This window comes from Danio rerio, chromosome 25 (genome assembly GCF_052040795.2).
Source record: "Danio rerio strain M-AB ecotype USA chromosome 25, GRCz13ab, whole genome shotgun sequence".
NCBI classification, from domain to species: Eukaryota; Metazoa; Chordata; class Actinopteri; order Cypriniformes; family Danionidae; genus Danio; species Danio rerio.
The window spans coordinates 33660001-33670333 of record NC_141045.1 but is presented as its reverse complement, the minus strand read 5'-3'; the positions used below and the strand labels follow the sequence as shown (position 1 = coordinate 33670333).

Sequence of the window (10333 nt, the reverse complement as noted above, 5' to 3'; positions counted from 1 at the left end):
AGTTATTGTATAAAGATGGTTTGTTCTGTAGACTATCGGGGAACAAAAATGAGCTTACAGGGGCAAATATTTTTGTCCCAAATTTATTTTTTATTTTTTTCTTTTTAATTAAAAACTGCTTTTATTCTAGCTGAAATAAAACAAATAAGACTTGAAGGTCACTGATTAGAGTCCCGGCTGGGTCACTTGGCACTTCTGTGTGGAGTTTGCATGTTCTCTTCGTATTGGCGTAGGTTTCCTCCTGGTGCTCCGGTATCCCCCACAGTCCAAAGACATGCACTATAGGTGAAGTGTATGAACTAAATTGGCTGTAGTGTGTGTATAAATCTAAGGGCGTATTCACTCTATGCTATGCGAACTGTGCTTAGTCCCGTTTCCCAGATCGTTTGAGAAGTGCGAGTGCGCTGAATCGGGCTCAGGCACGGTTCAGTTGGGCTTTGGCATGGTACGCTTGTAGTGTGAGTGCAAAGCACGCCAGTGCCCGAAACCGAAGAAGAGACATGACTTTTACAGGACTGTTTCATATAGATTTATTAATTATTCTTACTGCTCAACCCCTCACTGCATGACAGCTGCACCTTTAGCAAACCTCCTAAATCCTGCAGCAGGAGGACTTTATGATTGTTTATGAGCGTCAAAAGTGGCTGATCTGTTCGGCTAAACGTTTGACTGCATGTCACTGCATCTCAAATGACTTTAACGATTTAATAAAGAAATCTCTACTTTGCTAAGTGAAATCGCTTACTGAACAGCGATGATGTACACGTGCCCAGACCAGAATGTAATGCGAGTGTGGGCCATCTGGGAAGACAGGAGGGGGGACAAGCGTGCTTTAGCCCGGTTCAAGGCAACTGTACATAGTGTGTGTATGCCCTTAAAGTGCACACTCATGATTTCCGGAGGCGTAGCTTTGGACAAAAGAGGAAGCCCTGGTGAAAAATCCAGCTTAAACCAGTCTAGGCTGGTTGGCTGGTTTTAGCTGGTTGACCAGCCTGGTTTTAGAGGGGTTTTGGCCATTTCCAGGCTGGTCTCCCGCCCATTTTCAGCCTGGTTTAAGCTGGATATAGCTGGTTTTGGCTGGACTCCCAGCTTGGCTAGGCTGGTCAAGCTGGTTTTAGCTGGTCATCTCCCAGCCTGACCAGCTAAGACCAGGCTGGAAATGGCTGGAAACCAGCCTGGAAGTTTCCAAAACCCCTCTAAAACCAGCCTGGTCGACCAGCTAAAACCAGCCAACCAGCCTGGGCTGGTTTAAGCTGAATTTTTGAGCAGGGAGGACTGTGTTTCAAAGACACATACATACACAATAGATACATACACAATATATTTAAATAAAATACATCTTGAAGAAGATAAAACTGATTGTCCACTATAATTTCTTGTGTACTAGCAGATTACATAAAATAATGAATTCCACATTTCAGAATGTACCTGAGTGTTTAAAAACCTGAATGTGCAAAAGCATCTTCGGAGTTCTCCAAGCTTCAGCATTCATTAAGCTCACTCAAGGAAGAAACCTCATTAAAAAGCTGTAATTGGCCAACGTGTGCTGACAGCCTCATTTTCACACCCTTTCCTAGAGCTTGCTGTAGTCACAAGAGAAATCAAAATGCAATTAGTGTATGTGTGTGTACACGTGCCAAACCTGATACAACCATCATGCATTTCCAAACCTCAGCATTGACTGCTTCATCATTACATGACATGCCTCAAAACATTTGCAGTCTATTAAAAACTATGAAGCACTCACATTTCTGGGTTTTATGCGAACAAAAATGACTGTGAAGTGTATTTTACTTTAAAGGAATCTTACTGAGAATTCTTCTGAATGTTCTTCTGAATGAATGTTCCCTGTTAGCTTGGATAAAATTAAGAAACTGGAATGTCTCACTCAAACATTATAGACCCTCTTAAATAAATAATAAAGAAAGACTAGATATTTTATTCTTACCCTGCTGAAAAATCCGGCTTAAACCAGCCTAAGCTGGCTGATTTTAGCTGGTTGACCAGCCTGGTTTTAGAGGGGTTTTGGCCATTTCTAGGCTGGTTTCCAGCCTGGTCTTAGCTGGTCAGGCTGGAAAATGACCAGCTAAACTAGCTTGACCAGCCTGGTTAAGGCTGGACATAGCTGGTTTTGGCTGGACCCCCAGCTTGGCAAGGCTGGTCAAGCTGGTCATCTCCCAGCCTGACCAGCTAAGACCAGGCTGGAAATGGCTGGAAACCAGCCTGGAAATGGCCAAAACCACTCTAAAACCAGCCTGGTCGGCCAGCTAAAACCAGCCAACCAGCCTAGGCTGGTTTAAGCTGAATTTTTCAGCAGGGTACTGGTCCCTTTGTGTGGTCCCAAGGTCTGGATAACTTAATAAAAGCATAAAGGAAATTGTGTATTTTTGAGATTGGAAGCTCCTCAGAAGTTTTTGTTTGTGAATGGGATCTTTAGCGTGTGCTTCAGGGCCAGCGTCGTGTCCACCTGTTCAGCGGACAGTAAAGTGTGCCACTGAGCCACAGGCTTGCGTGGATTGGACAGCATATCGGCCCAGTGGCGCAGCTGGTTTCCTGTGGCATCACAGCCCAGATAGATCTTGCCGATCGCGTCATTCCTGCTCATCTTGTCATGATCCCACACTGAGATGACCAGCTGGACTTTCTGTTTGAAGAGTAATGAGTAAAACAGTTTACAGAGAGGAAAAAAGCTAAACAGACTGTAAAAAAGGGTCAATCCAGAGTCTAAGGCCTTGTTTACACTGCCAGGTCTTGATGCCCAATTCCGATTTGTTGCCTATATCTGATTTGTTTGCATGTCTGTTCACACGTTGTTTTAATTGTGACCCATATCCAATTTATGCGTTTACACTTGCCATACACTTCATGTCACGCATGCATAAAGGCGGGTTCTAGCATCTGTGCCACACTAGCCATTATGGAAGAAATTGTCTTGTTTTTAGCTGTGCCCCATTCTGTAAAGTGCTTTGAGTGCCCACAAAAGCGCTATATAAATGTAAGGAATTATTATTATTAATCTAAATCTAAAGTTCTTCCTTTATCTGAGGAAAAACTGCATAATGGAATTAGGGCCTATAAAAAATATGACAATTGAAAATATTCTTTACTTTAGATATTTGCTATCACTCACCTGAATTTGTTCAAAAGACACATCAAAAGTGAAAGACTCATTAAAGTACGGATTGAGCGTCCGCTTCTTCACTGATGTTTTCTTCTTTTTCCACTTCTTTTTTTCAAGAATCAGTTGTACTTTCACATAAGGGTCTAGAATCAAAAACAAAACCAATAGTCAATTTCTATGCCAAACCTAAAGATACCTGCTATACATGATGTACCATACTATAGATACCTTTTGGGAAGGGAGCCAAAAAAAAGTGGTATGGTAGTGTTTGTTATTTTCGCCAACCTGATTTCACCAAGTAGGACCTGTTCCTGGACTAACATCTATGTTGATCCTGGAACAACATTCCAATCAGCCAATCGGAATTAAAGGAAACGTTTACCGTTTATGTTAAGTTAAGGATTAGGTTTATGCACTTCTACATACCTATTTCCCACTGATTTTGGGAATAATTCACAGTTATGGTTGGGTTTAGAGTTAGGGAATAGATATGGATTACTTTTTTTAAACAAAAATGATGCTCCAGGATCAAAATAGATGTTAAGCCAGGATCGCATAATACTTGGCAAAATTATGATGTTGCTATTTTAGTATCACTAACAGTGGAAACGCACATAAATGTGTACCATACTGTACCATATTAAACCATAGCGCTGGTTTAGTTCCAACCACATTGGGCAAACTGGCGACCGCTGCAATTTTCGCTTTAATTTTGGCTGGTCAACTGTATGGTATGGAAACCTTATATACCTGCTAGACATGCGGAGGAACCTGTCTCATACAGCTGCCATTGCATGGCTCAAAGACACTTTGTCATGTGTAATTTAACACAATTGCCTCTAGGAGTCGCCAATGGAAAAAAACAAAACACTCAAGAGATGCATGTACGCCAGGCATGAAGTTGACCAATGCACATTCCCACGTTCATTTCATTGTTACTAAATTCAAACGTGAGCATGAAATCTGGCGTACGCAAAGTTTTTGTGCACACGCAGCATTGATACATGAGGCCTCAGGTCTCTACTTTAACATCATATTATTTTCCCATCCATTGGTTTGGTTATCTCTATATTATAAATTTAAATGAGGAAACTTTCCTCAGTGTCCGTTGGTCATTTTAGCATCATAAAAACATTAACCTTTATTAAAATTCTGAAACTGTTGCATATAGCCTACATAGCACACTTGTTTTATAATCTATACATAGTTGAAATGTATTTAAGTAAATTGCAATCACAAACTTTGATTAATTATTAGTTGTTGTTTTTGGCAGTGGACTATAGAGAATGAATGACTATTTAGCATTTAGTTATCTCACCTGAAGAGCCTACCTGGTCCATCTTCTTTAGGTTTTTGGCTTCCAGAACGATCACAGTAAGTTTACTACTAGTCGGGACATAGCGGAGAGAAAAGCAGATCTCTCCCAGATGCTCTTGCTGTAATATGAACACAAAATGTAAGATGCAGTGAAAGGGCACCTTTTTTACCCCTTTTTCAAGATTTTATATAAGTCTTGTGTCTTCAAAATGTATTTGTAAAGTTTCAGCTCGAAACACCCATTAGATTATTTATGATAGCTTTCAGAACACTATGTAGCTGTTTTTGTTGCCTGTGCCTTTTAAGCTAGTTCTCCCCGCCTGCTGTGCCCACATGCCTGTCAGAGTGTGCCTCAGGCTCAGCCTCTGCTGCGTCAGATAAACAGCACAGTGACAGACATGAAGGAACCAGATCTCACGTAACGCTTGTAAGAAATACTACAGTAAAAATGTTCCCAATGATTATTTGATGTATTTGTTATGGAGTTAATTTAAGCCGCTTTGCAAAGTGGTCACACACAATGTTGTTACAAAGTTCACATGCACACACACACACACACACACACACACACACACACAAACACACACACACACACACAAACACACACAGCATGCACATTTAACATGCTTTTAATGGCTTTCTTTATTTTTATTAAATTTCAATTTAAAAATGTGTTTTTAGTTACCCCCATGTTGTTCCAAACCACTACAGTCATTCTGAACACAAATGAAGATATTTAGGATGAAATCTGAGGGCTCACACATCCTCCATAAACAGTCCAAAAAGGTACCAAAAACGGTTCAATTGGAATATTATCAAGCTAAATAAAGACTTTTGTGTGCACATAAAACAAAAATACTAACTTATTCAACAGTTTCTTCTCCTCAGTGTCTTCATACCCTCTGAATGCCTTTGGAAACACTGTTTGCAACTTGTTTGAAGCACAGACGCATTTGAGGTAATATGCCAGAGGTACGACAAAGAGTGATATCTGAATGCTCCCTATACTGACACTGAGGAAAAAAAACTGTTGAATAAAGTTGTTATTTTTGTTTACAGTGCACACAAAAATACTCTTGTTTCTTGAAAACATGCAGATTGTACCAAAGAATACAAATGGACAGTGTTGAGGATATTTTAAGCTACCCTTTAGGTCTCTGAATCAATTGGAACTGTTGCTGTCTATGAAGATTATGGAGCCCTTAGATTTCATCTAAAATATGTTCATTTGTAATCTGAAGACAAAGTCTCAGGAGTTTGGAACAACATGAGAATGGGTAAGTAATAATATCATTTTAATTAATGGGTGAACACTTTAAGTTCTTATAATCCATCAACCATACATATCCTTCATGTTTAAGGGGAAACATATTTTTATACCTGCCACCTAACTTCCAATGGGCTATGCACAGCTAGTGTTTTACAGCCAATGATAAACCTCTGATGAAAGCCTAATGTGAATATTTTCAATTTATTAAGGTTTCTTTTAAAGCATCAATGTTGTAATGTAACTAAAATACATTCAGTTTAATAGACATCAGCAGGCATTTAGTTGTTCAAGCGTAAAATGACCAGGATTAGTAGGCGAGTGCAGAAACTTCATTGAAAATACTGGGGTAAAATAACTGTCATATTTTAAAGATATGGTGAGGGAAATTGGAGTTTAATGCAATGCTTCTTGTCCAGTCTGAGACCCACTTCATATTGTATATCTATCAGGCAGTGAAGATCACAGATTTTTAAAGATATCAGATCTTTAACATGGGGATTTTATAATGGAAAGACAGTTCTCCAGAAGCAAGGAGGCTGAGTGGCTGGAATTAGAAGTCTGTGTGCATATACCCCATTGAATTGTTTACATATACAAACCATATAAAAACTGTACATTCAATCTAAAAAACATGTTTAAGTTGGATTACTAAAGCAAACCTCATGTTTGGAAGCTTCGCTGAGATCTCTCCACTCTTCAATCACATGATTCCAGTCCACCGTGGACAGATTCAGTCGGATCTCTCCAATAATGTCATGTTTGGAGAATCGGTTAAAGTCATACACTTGCATCACCAGTGTCGACTCGGTTAGCTCCTTTTGAGGGATCTACAATTGGTAAAAACACCTTGTCATTGTTTAGATACTGTTTATTCATAGACTGTAAAACCCAAAAAGTAAAGGCAACTTAAACTGTTTGGGGAAACCTATTGTTACAACCATTTGAGTTAAAAAACCAATCTCTAGGAGTACTGTGAACTCCATTTAAGTTGGAGTAATAAGGTATTTAATTAAATCATTACCTTGAACACTGAGCTCAAAACTCTTTTCAAATTAGTAGAATTAACTTTTAGTAAATTTTGAGTTAACTACACTCATTTCATTAGATGAAGTTGACTTGGGTTTTACAGTGCACTGTAAACTCTTACTATAAGCTTGACTGAGTAGCATTGGTCACAAGTTAAATTTTTTCCACATGATTTATGGCCATATCATTTAATCAAATATATATGCTGCTTGGTTTACCTGATATTTGAAATTTTCATTGAACACGGGGTTAAGGGTCTTCCTGAAGACTTTTGTCTCAAATGTTTTGGACTTGTTGGGTAGGATGTAGACTTTCACATAGGGGTCAGATGTCCCTCCTGAATCCATCGCTTTCAAAGCAGCGGCTTCTTTTATTCCTACAGTCAGCTAATATAAAATAGGGAACACATAAATTCAGTTCATACCCTATTTAATGCACATGTTTAGTAGGTAATCCAGTCTAGACAAACAAGGGTGATGTTAAAGATAAAATATAATAATGAAGTTTTTATGTGTTTGTTTGATAAGTTACTTTGGCACAGCTACTATGACAAAGAATATCTACAGATGCTAGTACACTGGTAAAAAAAAAAAAAAATATATATATATATATATATATATATATATATATATATATATATATATATATATACAATACATCACTTCAAATTTTAAACATGTCAATAAAAGTCACTTTTTACAACTTTTCAACATCAAAAGTTGTTGGAGGAAATATATATAAGTGATGTATTGTCTGAGTTGGTGTTGTACAAAAGCCTGGTAGTAAAGAGCCAGTATTTATATATATATATATATATATATATATATTGTTTCTTAGACAATATATTGTTTCAAACCTAAAAAATGTCAATAAGAGTCACTTTGTTAGAATACAGAATAAAATTTTCAACATCAAAAGTTTCAAGAGCAGAGATCAAGTTCCAATAAGGAAGTACATACTCATAAATTGGTTGTGTTTATATGTTGCAAAGCAATGTGTGCTCATGCTTAATGTTATTTTTTTTTCATAAATCTTACTTTGATTATATACAGCTACTCAGCTAACATGAAAACGACAGTCATTTTTTCTAGTTCCTCTGAAAATCCAGCCCTCAAGAGGCTCTGATTGGTCAACTAACAATGTGCTGGGATCCGTGGATCTGCTCCATGTCACCACTTCTAGTCCCTACTAGCACGCGCTTTTGCGCTGTGTAAACGGTAGCTGTTAGCCGTATCAGATAGCGCCTGAATCAGATAGAAAATGACAGATTACACAGCTGAATCTCACACTCACTCTCTAAAATAAAACCTGACAAGTGTCTTTCACATATATTCGGGTTATAAGAATGTGTAGGTAATATGAAAGGCTCTCACTTTTTTCTTTTCAAGTTTGGTTTTGGAGATGTAGAACGCAGGGAAAGCTGCCGCATTGTAAGACACTGCAACGATGGTGTAGAGTGTTGGTGTTTACAGCGGTTTGACTGATAAATATAAATTTGTAGCTAAATTGTTAGCGGTGCCAAACAGCTTTTTCTGTTATTTACATCATTGTTTACGTCCTTGCTACAACATATTGTTAATGCTAAAAACTGTGCATGTAGTTGATCAATTTTAACAAATAAAAACACTTACAAGTTGTGGCTCACAATCCAAGGCTTCCTCGATTACAAGAGTTTTTATCTGTATCCAGGACTGAACTGGGAGAGACTCTGGAAGCTGTCCTTTGTCAAATGTTAGCTATATCTTTTTTTATAATTCCCTGGAACATAATTTAAATGAAACTAAAAGCACTTCTCTCTTTGGCCTAAATACAGAAACAGAAGAAGCTCTGTGGAAAAGCAGCGTTTGGACAGCATTTCTCTGCTGTAAGATTAGTGCCTCTGGCCACGCCCCTTCTCTGCGCATAGTGAATGCGTGTAACCTAACGCCCCTTCACATGGGGCTTCAGCGTCAATGCTTGACTGAAGGCGTGTCTAAAGTTGGGCCTGATGCGATCGTCATAGAAGCGTCAGCCAATGAAATTCAGTCAGCAATAGGCCACTGTCTAGCTGGTGTATTTGCATACAGCGGTCTGATTGGCTGACGCTTCCATCGAGCTAGTCCCAACTTCTGCAGCAAACAACACCTCTGAAGCGGCGCCGACGGATCCACAATGCAGTACGGCAACACCTGACGTCACCCATTCAAAGTGTAAGGTAAGGGTTGACACTGATGCCCCATGTGAATGGGGCGTTAGGCATTTATGATCTCACTAACCTGGATGTGTTTTTTTTTTGAAGCCCCCAAACTTTGTTGGCTTTAGGCTTTGCTAAGCTAACTCTGTAAAAGCCAGAAGCCCCTTTCACACATACAGACCTTTCCGGAAAATTGCCGGCAATTTTCCAGAAAGGTTGTATGTGTGAACAGGTCCTTTTTGAAAATACCAGTAAATTCGTTCTGGCTATTTTCCGGAAAGAGAAGTTGTAACATTACCGGCAATTTGCCGGAATGCTGCGCTGTGTGAATGCAGAAGGAAGATTCCCGTAATAAGCGCGTGCACGTCTAGAACGTGCTGACGTGAGACGTCTGCTTTAGCCAATCACAACAGTCAGACGCATTTAAGTCTGCGCGGTTTGTGAGGATAAAAGCCTTTGAATATTTTTCCATACACATTTAGCTGCTAGAAGTTAGTCAGATCACGTTTATATGTTCTTCTTAATGCCAACTGTGTAAATAATCATTGATGAGATGCTTATGATAAGCCGTTGTTTGTTTACCTTCAAGCTTTGCGTGCGCCTATGAGCGCCTGCACACGCACATATTATGAACATCTCGACATGCGAAAGAGATCCTGCGAAAGTTGTTCACAATATTGATCATCCACAGAGTTTGTAATTTAGTCAAATGTTTACAAATACAAGCGCAGCCGTTTAAAGCTCATTTGTCGTGAATGATGTCAGAATTTACCGGTATTTTGGAATGGATGTGTGAATGCTCTTTTCCGGAAAATTTCCATAACGTCCTCGCCTGTGTGAACAGCGCTTTTTTCAATATACCGGTAAAGTCGTTCCGGAAATTTTCCAGAAATTTACTGGTATCACTGTGTGAAAGGGGCTAATATAGTCAGTTTCTGTAATTAACCTAATTATTTATGTCCACAAATAGATGAATTTGAGCAAAAATGTGTTTATTGAATGATTAAAAACTTGAATATTCACCTCAGATCTGGATGCATTGAACTCAAGTGAGTACTGCAGTTTTCCTCTCTGCTGGTCAGACGAGCTATATTCAGTGTCCTCCGTCTCAGGCTGGACCTGCCAGTACATCCAGTATGCCGTTACTGAATACCACCCAGGGGAACATTTCATTGCTCAGGGGTAGATTTTCACAGGTTTGTAAGCTTAAGCTCTGAGCTATTTTTTCAACTGCATTGACTTTCTACTAAAAGGTCCCAGCAAGCATTTTTTGTTTTTAAAAGACGTCTAATAGATGTCTAAACATAGTCATCTTGGCTAAAACAAGGCTAAATTTGGGGCTGTCAGTGAAAATCTAAAAGTAGGCCAAGACTAGACTAGTCATCAAATAACCAGAAATGAATGACTACACATATAAAGTCTGTGT

General features: G+C 38.9%; 1 protein-coding gene across 13 annotated transcripts in view; it reads right to left on the bottom strand.

Annotated features, from left to right (window-relative positions):
• Positions 1-514: 514 nt before the first annotated feature.
• syt8 (synaptotagmin VIII) overlaps positions 515-10333 on the bottom strand; it is a 21049-nt gene continuing 11230 nt past the window's right edge. For 2 of the 13 annotated variants that reach the window (XR_015525503.1, XR_015525507.1), the window contains exons 4-10: positions 9931-10026; positions 6953-7120; positions 6368-6535; positions 4440-4557; positions 3131-3264; positions 2224-2644; positions 515-2052 (exon numbers count right to left, since the gene is read on the bottom strand). Coding sequence is in view for 4 of the 13 variants with exons in the window: in XM_087310283.1 (XP_087166409.1) it covers positions 2405-2644; positions 3131-3264; positions 4440-4557; positions 6368-6535; positions 6953-7120; positions 9931-10026 (924 nt within the window). In the remaining 9 variants the exon portion in view is untranslated. 13 annotated transcript variants of the gene reach the window in all.